Source organism: Lactuca sativa, chromosome 1 (genome assembly GCF_002870075.4).
Source record: "Lactuca sativa cultivar Salinas chromosome 1, Lsat_Salinas_v11, whole genome shotgun sequence".
Classification (NCBI taxonomy): domain Eukaryota; kingdom Viridiplantae; phylum Streptophyta; class Magnoliopsida; order Asterales; family Asteraceae; genus Lactuca; species Lactuca sativa.
The window spans coordinates 142,758,785-142,784,358 of record NC_056623.2 but is presented as its reverse complement, the minus strand read 5'-3'; the positions used below and the strand labels follow the sequence as shown (position 1 = coordinate 142,784,358).

At 31.9% G+C, this 25,574-nt stretch overlaps 1 protein-coding gene and 2 long non-coding RNA genes across 3 annotated transcripts; 2 read left to right on the top strand and 1 right to left on the bottom strand.

Annotated features, from left to right (window-relative positions):
* The first annotated feature begins 1,440 nt into the window (after positions 1–1,440).
* LOC122196138 (uncharacterized) lies at positions 1,441–4,827 on the top strand. Its single transcript, XR_006187382.2, has 3 exons — positions 1,441–2,241; positions 2,526–2,614; positions 3,975–4,827. It is a non-coding gene; the product is annotated as an uncharacterized LOC122196138 (long non-coding RNA).
* A 1,537-nt stretch (positions 4,828–6,364) lies between these two features.
* Positions 6,365–13,894, bottom strand: LOC111910796 (ubiquitin carboxyl-terminal hydrolase 24). Its single transcript, XM_023906613.3, has 7 exons — positions 13,542–13,894; positions 12,520–13,038; positions 11,401–11,582; positions 9,986–10,236; positions 9,043–9,185; positions 8,072–8,248; positions 6,365–6,876 (listed from the first exon to the last, which is right to left on the bottom strand). Exons 1-7 carry the CDS (start codon positions 13,557–13,559, stop codon positions 6,688–6,690), a joined length of 1,479 nt encoding a protein of 492 aa, XP_023762381.1. The 5' UTR covers positions 13,560–13,894; the 3' UTR covers positions 6,365–6,687.
* Positions 13,895–14,967: 1,073 nt separating this feature from the next.
* LOC111910782 (uncharacterized) lies at positions 14,968–16,482 on the top strand. The gene is made up of 2 exons (XR_006187575.1): positions 14,968–15,238; positions 16,233–16,482. It is a non-coding gene; the product is annotated as an uncharacterized LOC111910782 (long non-coding RNA).
* Positions 16,483–25,574: the final 9,092 nt, after the last annotated feature.

Below are 25,574 nucleotides of genomic sequence, written 5' to 3'. Positions count from 1 at the left end.
ATGTAAAATGACAAAAAAAAAAAAGACGTGTTTAGGGTATATGAGGGGTATATTGGTAATTTAATATTTTTAACTGGTGAAAAGTTGGGAAAAGTCAAGTAATCGTGACTTTTCAAAAAGACTCAAATTACTCTATAGAAAAAGTCATTTACAAAAGTTCTCTTCTCTTTGCCAAACATCTTTTGGGACTTTTTCTAAAAGATAAAAGTAAAAGTCAATTAAAAAGCTAAGCCAAACACCCACTAAGTGTAAACATTTGGATTGATTCCAGAAGTTTCATCTCACAGAATACCTTTCAGGTGATGCGCAAAGCTTGATGAAGGACTTTCTTCATCGAATTTTTGATTGTGGACTGTCTCGTTTGAGTTTGCATTCTTCTTGTTCTTCTATATGATGAAGATGAAGAAGGCTACCGGAAGAAGGGAAAGAACTAGGTGGTATGCGATCAGATTAGATATTTTTAATGAATTTTCTTTTAGTTTGATGAGAGAGAGAAAGAAAGAGACTCATTTTATTTTTTTAATTATTAAAATAAATAAACTAGTATTAGATTTATGAAAGAAAAATAAAAAAATAAATATCCTAAGGGCATTACAGTCATTTCACTATTCAAAAGGACCAAAAATGTAATAAAACTAGTTCAAAATGACCATCAATCCAAAAAAATTGTGGTTTGGACTAAAACCCCAAAAAAATACAAACCACAAGAACCATTTTTGCAATTTTGTCTTTACAATTTCTTGTTTGTGGCATTTTTACATATCTATTTTTATAATAAGGTTTATTTCCTTTTCTATATGGGCTTGGTTAATTATGCCGAAAATTTATTCATAATCTTTCAAAGTTAGTTGGTCTATTATATAGTAAAACAACAAAAAAATGGATAGACATTTCAACCAAGAAGATATTAAATTAGTTAAAGTAATTAAAAAAACAGTTAAAAATATTAAATCATTAAAATTACCATTAGTCATTGAAGGTAAATTAGATTTTTTAAAAACAATCAAATAAAGGTAAATGTTGAAAACTTTTTGCCGTATAGAATTATTGGTTCATGCTTTTAAGAGTTTTGTCGTATAGAATAATTACGCATCTTTTCACATCTTCATGTAACAATCAAATAATTTAGGAACGAATAATATGTCTTGTAAGTTGGTATCGTGTCACTATGTAAGAAGGATTGCTACGCTGCCATTTGTCTATATAAAAGGATAGAACCTATTTTAAAATCATCGAGCATTTATAATAAAAAACTTGTTATCAAATTTCTTCATGTCTCTCTAGATAATCTATTTCTGATTCTCTTAGCCTATTTCTTACATTCCTAGTTCTTTTCATAAGCTTCATATTATGTCCCTTATAGTAAAGTATTAAAAAAAAACTTTAGAAGCTGCTTCTGAACATACAACTTTGGTTGCTTCTCCTATCTTTGTAAGTTTACTTTTCTTGGATATTTACTTTCTTGTTTATATTTTGTTTATGGTTTAACAGTAAACCCGAAAAAAAAAAAATGTCATACCTCCTTATTTGGCCATTTGTGAATGATAAAACTGCACAAATGGTCCCTGTGGTATGTCGAAAATTACCACTTCAGTCCAAAAAGGTTTGGACTAACACCACAGGTCCAAAGTTTTCATTTTGTTGCGAGTTTGGTCCAATTTGTTTTGAATTTTTATAAAATGACGATTTTGCCCTTTGTATTTTCATTATTTATTTATTTTTTAAATTACAAAAACTAAAAAAGGAAAAAAATTCTATTTGTATTATCACCCCCACCCCATATTTTTCTCTCTCCCATTCAGAAAAAGGAAACACCACCAGATTCCGGTGGCTGCCGGAGCACCGTCATCCGACCACTAAAACCACCGTCGATGATGGAACGCTAGAACTATCCGGCGCCGACTTCGCTAGAGAAAAAAAACTGAGATCTGAACCTCCAAAGACCATCATTCTTCTTTCTTTTTGTTGCTACGATGGCCATCTCTCTCTCTCTCTCTCTCTCTCTCTCTTTCTCTCCCTTCTATTGTTATGAACCGTCTGTCGGACCATCCAAATCACCACCGATGATGAAGATCTAAACATCTCGCCGCCTCGATGGAGATCTAGATTTCCTGGTTGTTCGACAAGAAAAAGAGAGAGAAAGAGGGTGAAAACAGATCTGAAAACTTAGGGTTTCGTAAAACTAGAAGGGTGGCGGTGCTAGGGCTTTTGCTATGTAGACACTGTAGCACCTGATTCTTTGTACGTATTCTTGTACTTAATCCTTTTTTTTATTTGCAATTTTGGCCTTGGACTCGGCGAGTTGAAGGACTGACTCGCCGAGTAGAAGCAGGATGAGACACGGAGTTTAAGTTGCGGACTCGGCGAGTAGTCGCTGTCTGGACAAAAACCCTAATCCAGGGGTTTGCACCCTATTTAAACACTCTAACTCGGCCTCCCTTGTCCTTAACACTTCCAGAGAGCTGTTGAGCGAAACCCTAGCCCCCCATTGTTCTTGTGAGTGATTCTTGGCTTTGTGAATGAAGTTTGGAGCTTAGAAGAAGAAGGAGGAGGTTGAAGAATGCGAGAAGGGGAAGTAGATCCGAAATCTACACTGTGAGAAGCTTCCATTCAGGTATAAAAGTTCCTACCTTGATCACTAGTTCATTAGATCCCCTTTTTGTCCCTAATTGATGGTTTTCAAGCCGTAAAACCTCAAACTCCATGTGGTTATGCTCTATGTTCTGAAAGGACTTCAGATCTAGGCCTTATGGACACCTTAGAAGTGTAAAGTCTTTGTGGTCAAAGTGATGGAGGTCCCTAATGAGTGTATGACCTCATAAAGAGCTTGGATTTGCCTTTTGGAGCTCATAGGGCCATGCATGCACGTAAAGTTTGCAACTTTACATGATAAGCATACCCTAGGAGCTTAGATCTATGATTTGGAACCGTTGCATGTCTCAGATTTGGTTTGTATGGGAGGAGGGTTGAAGGGACTCGGCGAGTTCTATGAAGGTGCTCTTAGACTCGATGAGTTGGATGAACAACTCGGCGAGTCCTTTGAAGATTGCCTAGAACTCGACGAGTTGTTCTTAAAACTCGGCGAGTCATATGAACTGTTACTGAGTTAAGAGGGGTTTAAGTGTAGAAGGTCCAACCCTTCGTAGCTGCACGCGGGATTAGCAATTTAACATGTAGCAATAGTCCCAGAAACCCAAATCCTCAAGATGGATGCTCTGGTGAGGATTTGGAAGCGAGTAGGAGATCTGCTCGGGGGACTCGGCGAGTCGGATCGCGAGTCGGTCTAATCGTCCCAAGTAGTGAGTTAAGGGTGACTCAGTGAATGGGAAGAGGGACTTGATGAGTTAGTAGTAGGAGAGGGACTCGGCGAGTCCAGTCAACTGGAAGTTAACTTTGACCAAGGAGTTGACCTTGGACCAGGGGCAGGTCGGTCATTTAACCAAAGGGTATTTAAGAGTGACTAATCTATGTTTATGGATTTATAGCCGGAGGATTGCCGGTGCAACAGTCAGTCGTCTAGCAAGCAGACCTTCAGCAACTACTTTTCGAGGTGAGTTACCTTCCAGTAGCGGTGGGTCTACAGCCACAATGTCGGCCCATCAGTAGGAGTTGTATGATTAGATGATTGTCTAGGTGATATTCATCTAGGTTTGTTACGACCTGATATGTTTACGTGCCAGTATGATATGATGTTATGTGCTAGTGACAGTAGGGGAGATAGTCCCCAGTATTCGGTCGAGAGGACCGAAGGGGAGACCAACACCCAGATATGCTAGTCAGTATCCGGTCGAGAGGACCGAAGGGGAGACCAGCACCCAGATATGCTAGTCAGCATCCGGTCGAGAGGACCGAAGGGGTAGGTCGGGCACCCAGATATGCCTGACAATATATGTATGTTATGTGGTTTTATGGTATGTGGTACGATGGGGGAACTCACTAAGTTTCGTGCTTACAGTTTTCAGTTTTGGTTTCAGGTACCTCTTCATCGAAGGGGAAGGAGCTGGCGCGGTAGCGGCACATCATACACACACACTGTTTTCCGCTTTACGTACTTGTTCTGGGATTTGTACTATGATATTTGGTTGATTTCATATTTTGGTTTCAGACACGATGTATGTTATGAAATGGCTTGATCAGACAATGTTTTATTTACAAATGTTTTCCAAAATGTTGATTTAAAAACGAAATTTTTGGACGTGAAATTTGGGTCGTTACAGACACCTCGTCGGAGAAGAAGAGAGACGAGTAGTTTGATGGTTCCGATGTCTGCAACTAGAGTTTTATCGAGCCACAAACGCCATCGTCATCGCCGATGACAAACAGATCGAAGGCATCGTCAGATGAGAAGATAAAAGACAAAGACGATGATGGTTCCGACGGAAAGCAAATAGAAAGAGGGAGAGATTGAGTCCGGTTTCCGACAGATCTACATCGTCCTTAGGAGGGTTTCCTGTTCGCCGGAAAAACAATTTCTCAGATTTTGCAATTGATTTCTCGATTTCTGGCAAACCCGACTCAGTTCATCTATCTTCTCAATTCGTCCTTCTCCCTTCACCCCTTTCTCAGATCTATGGCACCAGAAACCCTAGCCTCAAATATCGAAACCCGCTTCGTCGGAAGCCTCCATCACCGGTGGTGGTGAAGGAGATGAGCAACTTTTTGTGTGAAACGAGAGAGAGAGAGAGAGAGAGAGAGAGAGAGAGTTTGCATTTTATTTTCTTTTTTCCGTTATAAAAAATTATAAAAATAAAATAAAAAAGGACAATTTCTTTTTTATTTTTCTTTTAATCAGAAAAAATATTTAAATAATAAAAAAACTAAAAAAAGGAAAAAGCAATGGCAAATTCGTCATTATGAAAAAGTTCATAGCAAATTGGACCAAACTCACAACAAAATGAAAAGTTTGGACCTCTGATGCTAGTCCAAACATTTTTGGACCAATGTGGCAGTTTTGAGCAAACCACATGGATCATTTGTACAGTTTAGTCTTTATGAAAATATATTTTTGTTGTATAGAATTATTGGTTCATGTTTTTAAGAGTTTTGTCATATAGAATAATTACGCATCTTTTCATACATTTATGTAACAATCAAATAATTTAGGAACGAATAATTAGTCTTGTAATTTGGTATCGTGTCACTATGCAAGAATGATTGTTACGCTATCATTTGTCTATATAAAGGGATAGAACCTATTGTAAAATCATCGAACATTTATAATAAAAATCTTGTTGTTATCAAATTTCTTCATGTCTCTTTAAATATTATTTCTGATTCTCTTTGTCTATCTCTTACATTCCTAGTTCTCTTTAAAACACACACACAACTTTTGAAAGCTACTTCTGAACATACAACTTTTATTGCTTCTCCTATGTTTGTAAGTTTACTTTTCTTGAATATTTATTTTTTTGTTCATTTTTTGTTTATGGTTTAACGGTAAATCCGGAAAAAAAAAAAAAAAAAAAAAAAAAAAAAAAGTCATACCTCGCCATTTGTGAAAATATATTTTTGTCATATTGAATTATTGGTTCACGCTTTTAGGAGTTTTGTCGTGTCACTATGTAAGAATGATTGTTACGCTATCCTTTGTCAATATAAAAGGATACAGTCTATCATAAAATCATTGAGCATTTATAACAAAAATCTTGTTATCAAATTTCTTCATGTCTATCTAAATAAACTTTTTTCGATGCTCTTAGCCTATTTCTTATATTCTTAGTTCTTTTTATGCACTTCATATTATATCCCTTATAGTAAATAATAATAATAATAATAATAATAATAATAATAATAATAATAATAAACTTCAGAAGGTGTCACATATAACTCTAGTTGCTTGTTCTATCTTTGTAAATTTGCTTCTCTTGAATATTTACTTTCTTGTTCATACTTGGTTTATGGTTTAACTGTAAACTCGGAAAAAACCGTCATACCCACCCTTATTTGGCCATTTGTGAAAATATATTTTTGTCATATAGAATTATTGGTTCACGTTTTTAAGAGTTTTGTCGTATAGAATAATCATGCATCTTTTCACACCTTTTATGTAACAATCAAATAATAATTTAGAAACCAATAATATGTCATGTAATTTGGTATAGTGTCAATATTTAAGAAGGATTGCTACGCTACCCTTTGTCTATATAAAGAATGATTTACAAATTGGTGATATGATTTACCTGATGAAAAATAAACTTCAATTAACCGAATTTATGGTTACTCTGTCTAGATTACTAAAAACTCTTGGCACTCATGTTTAAGTTTTGTTTCATTGTTATGAATTTTTTTTATTTACCAAAAAACCGGTATCTTCATTTAAAAAGTGGATAAACTTTACTAAACAGCAACCAAACAAAAGAAGGAAAAAAAAAACTAAAATGTTTAAATAACACGTAAATAAATAATCTTCCGATAATTCAAACCTCTCGAGACATAGAAGAAACGAATATACATAAATACTCTACATACAAAATAAACACTAAACCTCACCCGCAAAACCATCTTAGGCTCACCAATCAACCAAACTCAAATCATTATAATTTCTCAACAAACTTCCGGTGATGGCATCACTTTCCGGCAACAATTTCCGGCGACCCTATAAGTTAAGGGCCATGATTAACGTCAAACGTGTTACCTTGTTGCAACCGAGTGGCACTATGATTAGAAATGACGATTGTACCCCTCTCGTTATACTCTTTTGTAGAAAAGGATATAGGCTTGGTCATGTAAGACCTTGTTTGTAGGGATTGCAGTGACAGAAGCATCATCAAATCGGAACCATTGATCTTTTGGGTAAAAAGCATCCGCTGTGTAATGGCCCTTGGATGCTTCCCTTCCATGGTGTGTCACTGAGGAAATGAGGGTGTATTTGCGACCCTGGATATTTGTCATAAAAAAAGTTAGATGCAAGAAATAGCAACGTACTTTCATGTATTTGATATTTCAAAGATAATATTATTCTAAATTCCCAATAAGAAAAAAAAATGAGGTTACAATGATCAAATTAGGTGGATTTGTTAAGTATAGTGTCTTAATAAAAAAAAAGGGTTAATCATATAACAGACCTTATATTTCGTGTTTTTTTTCCGGATTAAACCTAAACTTTATTTTTTTCTTGAAAGAGACCTTGCATTTTTTTTTTCATTTTTTCCGATATGGTTCTTTTAGTCATTTTTTTCCAAAAAAAAAAACTTGTAAAATGTGGGTTTTTTCGAGAAAAACTAAAAAATGTTGAGGGTTTATTTGGAAACAATTAGAAGGTTGAGGGGTTTTTTCGTAAAAAAAGACAGTTGAGGGTATTTTCAGAAAAAATGAATAAATTAAATAAAAGGTCTTTTTCAGGAAAATAAAAATAAAATATGAGGTTTAATCCGGAAAAAAACACAAAATATAAGGTCTTTTATGGAATTAACCCATAAAAAATTGGGAATATATCAGGATGGAATTTTAAAATTACTAGATTATCCCTAGTTACCAGATTTGCCACAGATTGTTTTTAGAGAAATTGTCAGAAAAGCCCCAATATTTACGTTAAAGTTTCACTTTAGTCCCAAAAAAAATATTGAACATAAAAGTCCTGATTATTTCATTTTGGCTCAGAGTTAACAAAAAAGTCCTTTTTTTTCTTCTAACAGGAAATGACATAAAATCGTGTAGAATCAAATAATCGGGACTTTTATGATAATTTCCCTTGTTTTTAATGGTCTTTTATAATATATCATATAGTAATTATAAACAAGACATGTTAAGTAATAGTTAAATAACTATATTATATATATATATATATATATATATATATATATATATATATATATATAGAGAGAGAGAGAGAGAGAGAGAATTTTTAAATAGCATTCAAAATAATATAATAGAAGTGAAAAACAATAAACAAAATACCTAAGTCCTAATCAATTAACAAATTATACCATATGAATGAATAACATTAATAATAGGACAAAAAACAAAATATCAATTGCATTTCCACTATTATCAATCTAGCCATTTTACCAATTTCTTTATTATACTTTTTGTCACCATTTTAATCAGTAGAAAAATAAAAAAAAAACATTACCTCTGTTGTTGGGGAAACAAGCAAATCACGACTCAATACCAATTCAAGTGGAAATCGAACAGATTTGTGTAGTTTTGTGCTTCCATTTGTTCCATAACCAAATCGTTTCAAATGCAATATCATTATCTTTGGAAGTGTCTGTAAGTTTACAGACTTTCTAGCTGTAACAACCCCTGCCTGAAACACAATATCCATATGATGTTAATTTATCAACAAATTAAGTCCTTTATGTAATAATAAGACAGAAAGATAACACTCATAGCTCACGAGAGTTAAGGTATTGTTTCTTTTTGGTTTAATATCATAAAAGACCTTTATATATTGTGCTTTTTTCCAGACTAAACCTCAACTTTATTTTTTCTGAAGGGTTAATCTCATAAAAAAAAATCTTATATTTTGTGTTTTTACTGGATTAAACCTCAACTTTATTTTTTTCCTGAAAGAAGACCTTGTATTTTTTTTCTGAAAAAAAAAACCCTCAACTTTGTCCTTTTTTCCGGAAAAACCCCTCGATTTTCTAACTGTTTCTGAATAAATCCTCAACTTTTCTAGTTTTTCCCGAAAAACCCCACATTTTACAGCTTTTTTCAGAAAAAAATGACTAAAGGATCAAATCAGAAAAATGAAAAAACGCAAGGTCGTTTTCAGGAAAAAAATGAAGTTGAGGTTTAATCCGAAAAAAAAAACACATTATATAAGGTCTTTTATAAGATTAACCCTTTTCTGAAAAATATTTTTTTTTCCATTTTTTTTATATTCGACCTTTTAGCAGGTTTTTTCCAAAAAAAAACTTGTTAAATGAGGGTTTTTTTGAAAAAAAAAAAATTAAGTTGAGGGATTTTTCGGAAAAAAAATAAAAGATTTGAGGGTTTTTTGGAAAAAAATGAAAAAAAAAATATAAGGTCTTTTTCAGGAAAAAAATAAAGTTATTAAATAAGATTAAAGTGATGAAAGAAAACAAGAAATGATACCTTTCCAGATGTTGTTCTATATTCATCAAGTGTTTCAGGGATAGAATATAAACGAAGAGCATCTTCAATGGTGGCAACACCTTCATGAGAGATATCAAGATGGAGTAAAAGAAACGGTTGAACAGTGGCAGATGCTTTATTCCCTGTTAATAGAAAACATTGTAGATGATGACTCATAAAGTGAAATACCTGAAGTACCCTTGGTAATAGAGAAACTTGTAAAAACATGCATTCAAGGGTTGAAAAAACTTGGCTATGATATAAAATTTGATTTGGATTGTTGGATAAATAAAACCTCCAAATCTGGTTTGTTAATAAAAACGTTGTAGATGATGACTCATAATATGAAATACCTAAAGTACCCTTGGTACAAGAAACTTGAAAAAAAATTTGGACAACAGTTTGTGTCATCAATACTTTGTAAAGATTAGTAACAGGTAAAAACAAGGATACTTTGGGTGGAATCCATCTAAAAATAAAGAAAACATTGCATTCAAAAATCTAAACAAATTATAAGTATTTATATTAATTTGATCCAAATACAAAGCAATTTTCAGTTCTACAATTCGGTAGATTGTAGAAGTAAAATATTGTAATAGAAAAAAAAAAAAAAAAAAAGTAATGCGATAATAAACTAATAAATGAAATTACATTGGTATTTCTTGCCTTAGCCCTTTTTTTAACAACCCAAAATAAAAAGCTTATCTTTTTTACATTTTTTAACAACCCATAAATAAAAAAAGTAAAATTTGTAAATGGGTTGTTCATCATAACATAATCCAGAAGTTTCTTTACACATTTACATCCAAATTCATTTGTAGTTCATACAAATTATACAGATTGCTAAGTTTAGTGCTTTCTGTAATCAGAGTTTTATTAACTTTATTAACTTGGACTGATTTTTTTTAAAAATAAATAGAAACATAGGAATAAAATAAGATACCTCTTGCTTTAACAACACTTCTCAATTGGCCTCCAAAAATTGCACTAAGTTCTGAAGGAGCAAAGTTTTGTGTTCTTGTAACTGCAGATTTGTTCTTAGGGCCCACAGTTTCCCAATCATCATCTTCTACAGATGAAACAAGTGAAGATCCATTTCCATTTGCAGTTGATGAATATTGTCCTTCAAGTTTTAGTAATTCATCATGCATTTGATGCATAATGAAACTTAAAAACTCCTGTGCATCTTCTTGCCTAAAATTAAAATTCAGTTTCATTACATATAGCAGGAATCTAATCAATTTATCAATCTACATGTAAATCGATAAAAAAGGAAGATTCAGTGGTTAAATAAAATGAAAAGGTGAAAATACATTATGTTTTTCTGCATTTTGTAAAATTGGGTAACCATGAAAAATGGTTTTTTCAAAGGTTGAAAAAAGGTATAATGGTTTAATCTCTATAAGTTATAGTTAAGTGGCTAGATAAATAAAAAATGGTGAAAATATATTGTGCTTTTCTTTAATTTTCCCTCTTAGTAATTTAAACTGTTAGCATATAAACACAAAGACCTGTAAAAAAAAGTTTAAAATTCACTATTGTAACCCATTGTTCTATAAAAAAAAATACATACATCATAGTACACTATAATAACTTCTCAATTTTTACTTGAGACACAAATTCAACAAGTTCACATTAAAAAAAATGATATGAAGAAATGATAAGATTAGGATTAAATGCAAGAAATGGACACATACTTCAATTAACTTGTTTAATCTAAGGTTTTTTTGGGTTAATCTCATAAAAGAAATTATATTTTGTGTTTTTCCCAAAAAAACCCTCAGTTTTTTCTTTTTTATCCGAAAAAAAACCTCAACTTTCTAACTGCTTCCAAATAAACCCTCCACTTTTTTATTTTTTCTCGAAAAAACCCTCACATTTTACAACTATTTTGGAAAAAAATGACTAAAAGCACCACAACAAAAAAAATGAAAAAATACAAGGTCTTTTTCAAGCAACAAATAAATTTAAGGTTTAATACAGAAAAAACACAAAATATAACGTCTTTTACGAGATTAACCCTTTAATCTAACATATAAGTTATTATAACTTCCAATTTTTAATAGTACAAATAATGTACTTTGAAAAAACTACTCAATTATAGCAAATACCATTCAAATACAAAGCAATTTTCACTGATATAATTTTGTAGAGTGTCCCAATAAATAAAAAGATTAAAAGTACAATGTAACAATTAGGTTAACTTTTTGAAGTTCAATGCCTTAATAAAAAAAAGTAAACTAAAATTACAACACTCTAACAGAAAGAAATAGGAGTAGAATACAATAAAACAACAATACACAAATAATAATAAAAAAGTATGTTGATATTTCTTACATATATAAAATAAATACATACCTAGGCCTTCCTGAGATGCTATTAGGAACATCAGGAGTAAAATTCTTTAAAACAACTTCAAACATTGTAGGGCTGAAAGGTCTTCCAGTTTGCAGATTGTTCATATCCTTTGAGATTGTGCCAGCTGGCATCTTGAATTCAGAAATAAATTCCATAAAAGCAGCTAATGTTGGATACCCAGTCTACATATAATAACACAAGATAATATTTTTTAGCGATACAATGTAGGGGTAATTGTGTAGTTTTATGTAATTATCCACATTTTCATCGATTTATGGGACAAAGTGACTTTTTTAGATGAAATATGCAACCATGTTTCATTCCATACATGTTTATTTATGCAACAATCATTTTTTTTAACATTTTATGTAACAATGTTGCAATTTTTTTATAAACACATGCAACTAACTGGAATCATGTAACAATGGTTCATGTTAATTATGTTACAAGTAAAATAGTACATTTTTTGGTTCTAAAGATGAAATATCAGTGTAAATTTTGTATAAAAAAACACTTTTTTGCATAAAGTGGGAAAAGGTAATAGATTGTTGCATAAGTTTTCACTAAGTTACCAAGTAAAGATTGCATCTTTTGGTTCTAAAATGAAAAATCATAGCATAATTTGGAATAAAGACTACTCTGTTGCAAAAATTGAAAGAAAAAAAAAAGGTGAACATTATTGCATGAACTTTCACCTTTTTTCCAATTTATGCAAATGACACAAACTTTGCAACAACATCTACACATTATTAATAGGTTACCAGTTCAATAATGCATCTTTTGGTTTTAAAACAAAAACATATATTCGTATAAAAAAACATTTGTTGCATAAAGAGGAAGAAGGTGAAACATTGTTGCATTAATTTTCACCTTCTCACCAACTTATGCAACAATCTTTCAAAAGGCTAAATTGGTTACAAGTAAAATACTGCATCTTTTGTCCCATATTTTGTACAAAAACCACTTTGTTGCATATATTAGAAAAGAGTCAAAACATTGTTGCATAAATAAACAATAAACACTACAATCTATTGATTGCATATCACAAAATATGTATCAACTATTAACACAATTTAGACATTGAAATCTATCAAATGCACTTATATATCAATAGCAAACCTTGTGAATATTTCGGGTGCTTATCCCCTGAAAGAGCTGAATAACTGGAGAACAGGACAAAAGAGCTTGTAGTGTAGCATTGAGAAAGCACATGTTCCCTAAGTTTACTAATCCACGAGGTAATAAACATATCTCTGAATCCTTTAAGTGGCCATTAAAAGTGTTATTCAATGTTTCTTCTTTCACACCCACAAAGCTTTGGATTTGGTTTTGTACTACATAAGCAGGGGTGTTTTTGGAAGGTATGTTTGAAGAACAATGATTAATATTTTCAACGGGTTTTTGCTTCATGTTGCCATTGTTACCATGTTGCACTCCATTTTCTTTTGGGTGTACTAAAGCTTCTGGCTTTTGATTACTGATTGCTTCACCATTGAAACTACCAAAAGATATTCCACTTGATATCTTTAATGAATCAAGATCTAGGGTTTTGTTTTTCACAGGCTTTTCAGTATTTTTGGAGGGCTTATTAAGCCATGATTTCACTTCATCTTCAGAGAATGATCCGAATAATAGTACCTTCAAAGTTAAAGAGAAAATCAAGAATTTTAACAACCAATGATGCAGCGATTGGTTAGATGCATTAAAAATGAGGGTTTAAGTATTGGTCAATATACTCTTCCATCATCCCAAAATAAGGGGAAGTGTTTAGAAATCACTCTCTGTTTTCAAATTTAAATACGTGTTGATAAAAAATCATCATGATAAACAACTACTATAGCAATTAATTGGGGCAACAAGTTAGTTAAATAGTCTCCCTTAAGAAAAAGTCTCGGTTAATAAGAAAAAGAATGCCTTTGAAGTTTGAAATTTCACTAAGGTTTGACTATAAATACACCTTTTGAAATTGATGATGTAATACTCATAAGAACTTTCATCTGGGCAATCAAAATTGAGCAAAACATTCTAACGTCCATAAAATATCATCTAGCACAATTCACTATAGCTAAGTTTTCTCGAATCAGTTATAACAAGTAATACCCACATCACATAGACTTCCATTGCGATAGATTGATGTTTACCTGTGGTTGATCAGCCATGATGTGGTTCCGGTGTCAAATTCAAAGTGGTTTGCTTATGAATACGAGTACTATCAAAGACGTATAGAAGAACCCTATTGGAAAGAATCTAGAATTCAGTAGGATTTGAGTGGGAACGAAAGCACAGGTGTATGAAGAAAAGTCAATGAGGGAAGACATGTAATTATAAGGTAAGAGAGAAGAGAACATTTAACAGAGGAAAAAGAGTGCGATCGCCGGCCTTGAAGGTGTCGGTGATGAGCCGAAAATCTGACCGATGAACGGCGCATCGACGGTGGGGAATAGAAGAGGCGGCCTGTGTTGCTCTGCTTATTATATGGTTTTTGTAGGTTTAGGTTTCCTCTTTTCTTCCTTATTATTTCCTTCCTTTTTACTTCTTTCAATAATAGCATTTTTGGTCCCTGTAGTTTTGCTACTTATATGATATGCCTTTTACGATATATATATATATATATATATATATATATATATATATATATATATATATATATATATATATATATATATATATATATATATATATATATAGGTTCAGGTTCATTTGAGACTATTCTAATTTTGTGAGACCGTGAGACCAAATCTAAAAATAATTTTAAAATGCAAAATAAATGGAAAAATCCAAAAATTCTTTTTTTAAATGTTATTTTCGGAACTTGAATTAACTAAAAAAAATAATAAAAAATCCGTTTTTTTTTTTGAAAAATACGTGAAATATTCTAAATAGAATATTTCACTGACATATTCTAAAAAATAATTTTAAAATGCAAAATAAATGGAAAAATCTAAAAATTCTTTTTTTAAATATTATTTTCAGAACTTGAATTAACTAAAAAAAATTAAAAAAAAATAAAAAAAAATTCTATTTTTTTTGAAAAATACGTGAAATATTCTAAATAGAATATTACACTGTACATATTCTAAAAATAATTTTAAAATGCAAAATAAATGGAAAAAATCAAAAAATTCTTTTTTTAAATATTATTTTCGGAACATGAATTAACTAAAAGAAATAAAAAAAATAAAAAAAATGCGTCTCACGGTCTCACAAAATATAAGTGGTCTCAAATGAACCTAACCCTATATATATATATATATATATATATATATATATATATATATATATATATATATATATATATATATATATATATATATATATATATATATATATATATAAAGAGAGAGAGTTAGGTTCATATATATATATATATATATATATAGAGAGAGAGAGAGAGAAAGAGAGAGAAAGAGGTTCATATATAACCTATAAATATTGTGTGATGGTATGACTAATTCTAGACCAATCAACATTTAGGGGTAAAATAGTCAAATTGTATAATTTAATTATAATTTCTATTTACCGATTCATTAAATAATCCTAACTGAAATCCTATAATTAAGGATTTAACCCACATCAAGTTCTTCCTAGGGTTTATTTGCTTTCTGTTTTTCTCCATACATCGACGAATCGACAAGCACAGAAGGTTGAAGCACACAATATGTGAAGATTGTCGACTGGAGACGCACGCTTGACGGACTGAGTCCGATTCACCTCCTTCAATTATCTACACTATGTAGGAACTTGCCACCTGTAGTAATCTTCTTAAGGGATATCTGACGCCTTTCACTCTTTAGGAACTGCATCTTCTTCATTCCGCTCAATCTTCTTCACTCTTCAGGTAATCTAGTCCTTTTGCTATCTACGTCCTTCGATCCTTTTCAGAGTTTTTTTTTTCCGACTACTACCTTCTTAGGGTTTGATTTTTAATGAGTCTGGTGCTGGTTTCTTATTTTGAACGTGTTTGGAAGAAATTGGAAGAATTTGGAAAGCCTAGCTGTCAAAGATGCATGTATTTAGAAGATTTTGAGCTAAATCTATGTATATTTGTTTCCATATAAGTGATCCGGAAGAAATATGTAATTCTTTCATTTACCATCCTTGTTCATGAGTTGTTCAGAAATATGGTTAATTAGAAGTTCAAATGGGGCAATTTCTTTGAAAAAACAACTACATCTTACCTGGGTTTCTTGACAATGAACCCAATCTGCAAGTTATGAATTTTAAGCCTCCCATTCTTTATTTCAACATTGATTGGATTATTTTTAAAGAACTTGTTGATGATTTATCAAGTTTATGAAAAGGCTGCTATAAAATACAATTAGACGAGCAGCTGCCACCAAGTATAAACTTAGCTCATAATGAGGGGCTAAGTTATATGGCTAATAATGGAGATACAAATTAGTATAATGAATGTAACTTTTTGGTATATGTGCTGATTTATAACTTGTATCATGGGCTATACCTAGCAATCTTGGATTTGAATCTTTATATTAGTCCCTCCCTATTTTCCAGGAGGTAACAACTGAAATGGAAATTTATATGAAGTTTGCCGCCTCTCAAGTGTTTGTTTGAGGATAAAGTAACAAGGTTAATGCTATAAAATTTTGTGAACTTAATTCTCATCAGTCTTGTTCGTAGTTATGAGAAATATTTTTTTATACCATTTCAAATTGAACAATACTCAACAACTATAGAATTAAGAAATTAGAGGGGTTACTGGTTTTTCCTGTTCACAAGGTAATTTGAACGTGTTTTTTTATATTTTTCATTCTCTTGAATGTTCTTGAGCTATTTTGCACCATATGATCTCTTATGTATTTTTGTGTATTTAGGTTCAAACTTGGAGAGGTAAACATAGAGGAATGAGAAAACCATCAAAAAGAAAAAGGAGATTCTTCAAGAATGATGACAAATTCTTCAAGAATAATGACAAACTGTTAAAGAATGTACTATATATCATGACTTTTTGTAAATTCTTCAAAAATGATGATAGATTCTTGAAAAATGTAGTATAAAAGGTTGTGTACATTCTTTTAAATGTTGTATATTTTCTTGTTTTATGTCATTTATTCCCTTTCTTAACCATTCTTTCTCAATCTTTCCTATTTTTATAAAATATGATATAAAGAATACAAAGATTGCACCTAATTCTCACAGAATACTTCCTTTGTGAAATTCTGATTTTTTTTATTACTTTTTATAATATTCTCAAGTAAATTTGCCAAATTCGCAATAGAAATTATTGTTATTTTGATGCAAATTGTTATTATTGAAATATTTATACAAGTGTATTATTTAAGAATGACAGTTCTCAATCCATCACAAAACTACAATTAGATTCTTTAAGAATGAAAGACCTATATGTGTTCATGATTATATGATCTTAAACATCGTTTCTAAATTTTTTTTAACAGTTATGGATTTGAAAAAAAAAAAAGAATCATAACTCCCTAAATAATAGTATCTTCCTTTTTTTGGTGATGAATAAAAATGTCTATAATGCCCTTATATGCAAAGTTTTCTTAATGAAATCATTGTTAATATGTGATCTATGACATAGTAACTATGGTATACCATCACAATCTTAGCCGTTAAGAATTATAATCCAATGGTCCAAATCTAGTCCTACAATCACACGATACTTGTAATTCATATTTAATCCTAACCCTATATATATATATATATATATATATATATATATATATATATATATATATATATATATATAGAGAGAGAGAGAGAGAGAGAGAGGGGGGGGGGGGGAGAGAGAGAGTTAGGTTCAAATGTTTTTAGCAACTATTGTGTGCCTAAATGCACCAATGAGAATTCATGAAATAATAAATAATTAACTAAATCATTAAAGGGTATTTTGGACCTTTTGTACTTTTATTTAAGGAAATTATTTAATTGAAATCATTCAATTAAGGAAATAAACTAATCATTCAATTAAGGAATTAAACTAAATATATTTGACCTAGTTATGTTTGTGGCTGAACACTTCATCACCATCAACCTAGTTATGTCGATGAGGCCAAAGGGAAAAGGTTGTGAAGAAGTCGAGGTCTTCGTCTTTAGTTGATTGGGGAAGAAACCAAATTAAAGATGCAAACCGAGGTGGGGTATTGGAGTTGGCGAAGCAGCTCCGCCGAGGGAGGGATGGCCGGCAGGAAAGGCTGCGTCGGCGATCTCTTTTATTTTCTGGTTCGATCGGTATCCACTCACGAAAGGGGAGAAAGGATTTCAGTCCTCTGTCTTTGTCTGCTCGAGAAGAGGAACTTGGTGGGAAGTAGTCACAAGGGTGGTTTTGTGGTGCTCGTGGATCGCTGCTTCTTCTTCTCCGGTGAATTGTGCCAACAGGTAAAAGAAAATTATTTTTCTTCTTTTTGTTTTTGTTTGATTTCTTGATAGAAATCAAAGGAAAGAATTTGTGTTTGGGTTTTCCTGGAAAAATTGACGATAATGAAAGGGATATGGGTTTGATTGTTTGAACATAACTCATGGTTTGTTTGGTATTTGACAGGGGAATTCATGGGTGTTTGTTTCTTGTGTTCTTGACTGGGAACGAATGCAGATGTGTGTTGACGATTCAACCGGCATTTGTTTTTGTCGTTGATGGTAGTTCAAGTGAGGATGAACTTCAAGCATTTAAGAATGAGTTGTTGTTGATTATTGCACAGTTGCCGGAAAATGCCATGGTGGGGCTGATTGTTTTTTATTCAATGGTGAGGGTGTATGATCTTGGGTTTACTGAGTGTTTACGGGTGGTTGTCTTACATGGTGAACGCAAGCCTTCTTCTAGCCAGGTATTCCAAATTCATTTCTTTTCTGTTCATTTTCATCTTCTTCTTTACCTTGCTGTGAATTATGAATACATACTCTAGTGTTTACTGGGAATGAATGCATATGCGTGTTGATGATTCAATCACAGCTATTCAATTCTGTATTCAATCACAACTCTTGAATTATGTAATGTATTCTATTAGAATTTATTTTATATAGATGTATTCTGTTAGAATGTTTGAGAATGTTTGAATTATGTTTTCTTTGTGGATTTAGGTTTTGAAGAGGCTAACATTGATGTGGAGAAGGAAGAAAACATAGAGAACGAGAGTGTATTATACCAGAATGTGTTATGCTACAATGTATAAAGTGTTGCTAAAAAATAATATTCTATTAGAATAGATTAGTGTTTTTGTTAGATTGTGATGTTTTTTTTTTCTTTTTTCTTTCAGAATGTTGTTACTATTCAATTAATCATAATCATACAATGTAATTATTTGGATATTATTAGTTCAAGAATTGATTTTGTATATTCTTTTTAGAATGTATTTACTAGTTTATGGTTGGTATTCTGTCATTCTAACAGAATATAATCGATGAATATATTTACTAGTTTATGGTTAACATTCTACAATTCTGATAGAATAAAATCGAATTTCTAATTTTGAATTATATTAAAATATTTAAATTTTTAAAAATAAAGGAATTAATTATCCCTAAAAATTCGAAAATTCCCTTTTTTAATATAGGTTAATTGACTAAAATGCCCTTATGCTGAAATTTGTGTGATTATATGGTATATGTTATCCTATTCTATTATCATAGACCCTCAGATCATTACCTTTGATTATATTCCATCTGATGGTTCAGATCTGTGCATTTTGGCATATAATAGTTACTAGAAACAAAATAAACTAACTAACTATATATATATATATATATATATATATATATATATATATATATATATATATATATATATATATATATATATATATATATATATATATAGGCTTAGGTTATTTTGTTTTTACTAACTATTGTGTGCCAGAATGCACAGATCTTGACCACCGGATGGAATAGAATCAAATGTCATGATTTGAGGGTCTATGATATTAAAATAGAATAACATGTACCATATAATCACACAAATTTCAGCATAAGGGCGTTTTAGTCAATTAACCTATATTAAAAAAGGAAATTTTCGGATTTTTAGGGATAATTAATTCCTTTATTTTAAAAAATCTGAATATTTTAAATTAATTCAAATTTAAAAATCCGATTTTATTCTGTCAGAATGATAGAATGCAAACCATAAACTAATAAATATATTTTTCGATTTATTCTGTCAGAATGACAGAATGCCAACCATAAAGTAGTAAATACATTCTAAAAAAATACACAAAATCGATTCTCAAACTAATAATATACCAAATAATTACATTGTATGATTGTGATTCATTAAGTAATAATAACATTCTGAAAGAATAACAAGTGTAATTCTTAAAAAATAACAATATTCTTAAACAGTGTGTGTGGTCATTCTTTAATTCATTCTTCAAGCCTTTCCCATCAGGTCTTCAAGCCATTTCTATCACAAATTTATTGCCAAATATTTTGTAGTGATACCCTTGTAAGAACTGCACATTAAACCTATAAATAATTAACTACAATTCTATCAGAATACAATAATAATATTCTTACAGAGTAAATTATTCTTGCAGAATGGTTTTGAATATTTTTAAAGAATTTGTATTATCAAGAATATACCCAACAAACAAAACATTTGAAATATAAATACATGAAAAGATCATGTTAACACAAAAGGTGACTAAGAAAAAAAAACAATTAGAATATATAAAGCATCTTCGTAAGGGAACAATAAGTAGGAAGAAGACCCTCCAAGGGAACAATAAGTAGGAAGAAGACCCTCCAAGGGTAAATAAATCATTAATATAAAGTATATGAAGAAGTGTGAACTTGTTCAACCATTTTGATAGAATTTAATCCTCGAACCAACAATTTTTAATCGAAAAAAAAACTTCAAAAACATAACATACACCAAATTAAAGAATTATTCTAACAGAATATTACTTAGAGTCTAATAGCTATGAAGAAACATGTTATTTTGCAAGAATGATACTGTAAAAATTTTCCAATAATAATTTTCAATATCCTACAACAGCAACACTTAACAACATCATTGTATTTTTTATTTTTTATTTTGCAAAACATGACAACATGCTATATTTTATTGCAAAACCATAGTGTTTGTAGCAACAAACAAAAGAGATTGGAAATCTGACTCAACATAATATGTTTCCTACTTGATAGATTTTGTCATGTTCTTCCACAATGCATCATTGATAAACAATATGACTATCATTAATTTTTTTGTAAACAAAAAAAGAGGCACAATTTCTTACTTACTGTTCACTACTATGAAAAGGAAAAAGAGAAAATAAGATTTTTTTTATTAATGGATCAGAAGTAGAAATGATAAAAAAAATATTTGTTGTATTTCTTTTTTTATTCCACAGCAAACAAAAAAAACATGTTGTGTTCACATTTTATATGCACAAGGAACAAAAGAAAGAGAATTATACATGGAAATCAATTTTCTTTCAACGAGATTAAAAGGTAAAGTACGACCAAAATTTGAATATAATTAAATTTTTTTTTACGTTCCATTTATTTTATTATTGATCTTGATATCTCGACACAAGCAAAGATACTTGTTTTTTTTTATCTAATATGCAGGAAACCGTTTAAATAATATAGAACCAAAAAGTAATACCTTTGTTAAAAACGTAAAGAATGAGGAGATAACGTCTTTGAATCACAAGCCAAGCACTGCAATACATGTCCAAAAATTGCAATTTTTGTTGCTTTTAGCGTCTGATTAACAAGTGAAGAAGATGTATCTCCTTTATAATTCATTGCCGAAGAACATACTAGAACGCATAAAGGAGAGAGAGAGATCAAACTAACCTTGATAATCGCAATGTTGGCTTCTTGAATTGCCACGGCCAATCTTTGATTACAACAACGAAGGGTTGCTTTAGACGATGATTCTTAGAGAAAAGGGGGATTGATCGTGATGCTATATGTTAGCCAAATCGATGGTCTCATTTAAGGGATTTGATCAATGAATCAAGGGATTTAATTTTGGTTATTATTTACTTTATATGAAAAATTACATATCTAGCCTTATTTTGATTATTTAAGTATTTATTTTTTCCTGAATTCTTATTAGTGCATTTATGCACACAATAGTTGTCAAAAACATTTAAACCTCTCTCTCTCTCTCTATATATATATATATATATATATATATATATATATATATATATATATATATATATAAAGAGAGAGAGAGAGAGAAAAAGAGAGGAAGGATAATTTGAGAACTCAATGTTTCCTGAGAACCCGAGAACTAAAGGTGGAACGTTGGATCAAAAAAATGAAGGGTCGAGATGCAAGGTGACGTTTTTGTAAATAAGTAGACAAAAAAAGGAGGGGTAACTTAATTAATTCACTCAGGGGTATTATAGGAATAAAAGTATAATTAAATGATTTCTTAAATCTAATATCTAATAAAATAATTTTTCATATCTCTCTCTCTCTCTCTCTCTCTCTCTCTCTCTCTCGCGCGCGCGCGCGCACGCACGCTTGTGCGCTTAAACGTACGATCCATCCTCCGACGACTCATCTCCGTCGAATAGCCTCCAACCTCCTCCATCATTCGACATTGATCGCCTCCCTCCTCCCTTCACCAACCACCTCTACCTCTGTCGACCGCCACACTCCTTGATCTTACGTTCTTCATAGCAAAAAATCCACTGAAGATGCTTTGATTTTGAATCGGTTTGTACGCCATTATTGCATATCTGTTCTCCCTTGTTTCTCTATCATCATCGGACTACTCCACTACGATCGAGATCTCTCTTCTTCCTCTGTCATTGCGCCTTCACCACTAGATATGTTTCTCTTACACATCGATCTGATTTGGTAAACGCCTTCATATCTATATTAATTTCTGATTTTTTGATTCAATCATGCTGGCTTCGATCTGGCCTACTGCCTTTACTTTTTACGTATTGTAAGTCCACTAGATGAAACCAACACATGTGTAAAAGGAGAAATAGAAGTATTAGGGAATTTTTTGATGATCGGTAGAATACCAGATTGTTCTTCCTCTTAAGAACTCTATTATTTGCAACTACTGATTAGATAACAGAAGGAGAAAAGGATAAGTGTTCTTCATTTATTCTCATATTTGTAACTACCATTGCTTGTTTCCTATTTTCTTTTTCTAATATTGAATATTGTATTAGTTTCCTTCACTTTGATGGATTTTCAACCGTTCAGAGTTGGAAAATATCTTTTGTTTGTTTTTAGCACACAACGTGTTTGTTGAAATGCTTCAAAGAATGTTTTCACCCTTTAGCTTTGTTAATTGTGCTTTTGTATTGGTAATTTCATCCCATTGAATATAGTTCTTGTGAGCTGGCACCTAAGGATATTTCCAAACCAAATGATTGACAAGATTTTACTGACCAGCTAATCACTAAAGATGATGCTACAATGCCAAATTAGGGAAATATTTGTTAACTATTAGAAGTTAACTTGGAAATGCACATTTATTTTCTTTGTTAAGATGTGCTTTATGTCATAAGTAAAGAAGAAGTGGTTTGTAAGATAGTTTAGGAAGATTAAATATATAGCTTAATGTTTGATTTTGGAATCTGATTCTTTTGGCACAAAAACTAAATGTAAAAAAACATTGACTGCTTTTGTATAAATTTAGTTCAGTGTTTGATTTGTTCATTTGTTCTTAACAGGAACTATGGTTATAAATGAGAATATTTGGATGGATTATAAGGTGTGTATTCTGATATAGCTCGAGATTTTGATTGTGCATTTGATTTTTGTTACCAGGTAGCTTTGGGATTTGTGACAACCCAAAACTTTCATCCTGTACAATTGGTAAAGTTTTATCAATATTGTTAAATTCGATTTCGTCACTTTTTGACATTGTTTAAGGGTTCGTTTAAGTGTTCTAAGCTTAAGTACAGCCGGAAAGGAGATCGGGAATGAGTCAACACATCGTTCAGAGTCAAAATCGGGCTATACACCCTCCTGAGAGGTGTGTTCGGCCGCACACCCGTTCCCCAACCGCACACTCCCCTCTATATATAGATGGTGACCCCTTCATTCATTCTCTTTCTTTTGGCTGCACTCTACTTTCTCTCTCCACTTTCTCTCTCCACTTTCTCTCTCTAAAAATCTCATTCAAGAACACTCCAAAGGCCTCAAAAACGTGAAGAACTCCATCATTTAGCTTGTTATACAGGTAAAACACCTAAATCTAAACCTGAAACTCTTCATGTTCTTCGTGTTCTTGATCACTTGAAGGTGTAAGGCCGCACACCTTCATAAGGTGGTCGTACACAATCAAAGACCCTCCAAAGAGAGAGTTTGACCCCCTATCTTCTAGCTGGTCTTGATTCGAGCCTTGAAAACACTTAAGAATCGACTTTTGGAGCATAAGCGAAGAGTGTATGGCCGCACACCCACCCTATACGGCCGCACATTCCTGTGTGCAGCCGCACACACACCCTGGCCGCACACTCTGGCCGCACACCCACCTTTATAACCTTACACCCACTTTAATGCTCATATTTATACTCTACACCGTTACAAATGATATCGAACTCGAGAACAACTGAACAACACGTAAACTAGTCAATACAGGATTGTGAGACTTATCTTCGTTATGTCCCTCGGGGTACCAATAAATCCTCTCCGATAGTATAACCAGAGTCTCCTGGAGGGAGAGCGTGAAATTTGTGAATAGATCTATTCGGGACCGACAATCCCACACATGAACTGTTAGCTACAGTTAGGCGGGCACGCCTGGGGTGACAAATTTTGTAATCGTACGACGCCTGAAGAAATGTCAAGGAGGTCACCGGTAATATTAGTATGGTTATACGACTCATAATAAGTATAAAATAACCTTTGTTTACGGGATTTCTTTCTTCTATAGTTTTATTTTTAATTAATAAAACTACCTATCTACTTACTGGAGGGAATTCCAAGGATACAACCCTTGGTTTTATTTAAGTAATAAAACTACTATACATACTGGTGGTAACCAGGGTTTTCGAACAAAACTTACATTACATACTGGTGGTAGCCAGGGTTTTCAAACGGAACATACCTTTCATACAGAAATCAACAAACATGTTAGAAAATACTAGATTTTCTTGGAAAGCATGCATACATATTTCAGAACTTGATAACAATGGTTTTCGATACAAACGACATTTTACTTATAATGAAAAGAAACCTTTTGTACAAACTCAGTGACTAGTTTTCAATACAAAAACATGCTTATGAACTCACCAGCTTTATGCTGATACATTTTCAAAATCGCTTGTATTCTGAGGGCAACAATAGACAGGTACCTTGCCAGCTTTTGGAGAAGACGGAGCATTTTTGGAGTCTCGTCTTTATCTTTTATATAAACTATTGTATATAAATTATGTTCCCAAACAGATGTAAATATTCATATTGTAATGTAATGGTTGTGTTTACTTTGATTGCTATGATACGATTGTTGTGATACTACGCATGACGTCACCCGCCCCCGGACGTTTCCGCCGTTGTTTTTCTGACGGTTCGGGGGTGTGACAGATTGGTATCAGAGGTATTGTTTATAGTGAACTAAGTATACCGAACCTTACATGGTATACAACTATAAACACTAAGGGGCCGAAGTGCTCTAAACTAAAAGTATGCTTTTAAAGTATAAGTATTTTCACAAAAAGTATACAAGTATACCTACATGCCAGAAACAATATCATTAGTATAACCAAACAAAAGTATTTGGATTTTGAACACTGTGGTTGAACCTGAGCAGTTATGTAATCATGTCTAGGGTCAATATAGCTTGATCAACTATATTCATTCGAGACATGACCAACACGTGCTTGGGAGTGACTGTGATGTTGCAGCAGGCCTAAAACTTACCAAGTATTCCTACCACAAGAAATTGATAGAACAAAACATTCATCATAAAATACTATAGGAGTATTATAGTCAAAGCCGAATACATCGTATAAATTCATTCCAAGTGTTGCTACTCATTCTTTCCTAGCGATAGTTTACTTGGTTTAGTAACTCTTTCCTGTTATCGCTTGGTAGAACACTTTATCTATCATATAGAGATATATCTTATTTCATATCTCTTGATTCTAAAGTAAAAAGGGACTTATCATCTTCTTCTTCCTGATATAGAGCAAGATGGCCCCAAAGAAAAGATCCAACAAAAAGAACAACAATTCCTCGACGGATCCAACGCCACCACCACCTCCTCAGTTCGACCC

Bases quoted from the DNA above. Each gene is read 5' to 3' on its own strand.
- LOC111910796 (XM_023906613.3), bottom strand. The intron at 11,583-12,519 runs GTTTGCTATTGA...TATTATATGTAG, and splicing joins GCACCCGAAATATTCACAAG to ACTGGGTATCCAACATTAGC. The intron at 9,186-9,985 runs GTATCTTATTTT...TTCTATTAACAG, and splicing joins AAGTGTTGTTAAAGCAAGAG to GGAATAAAGCATCTGCCACT.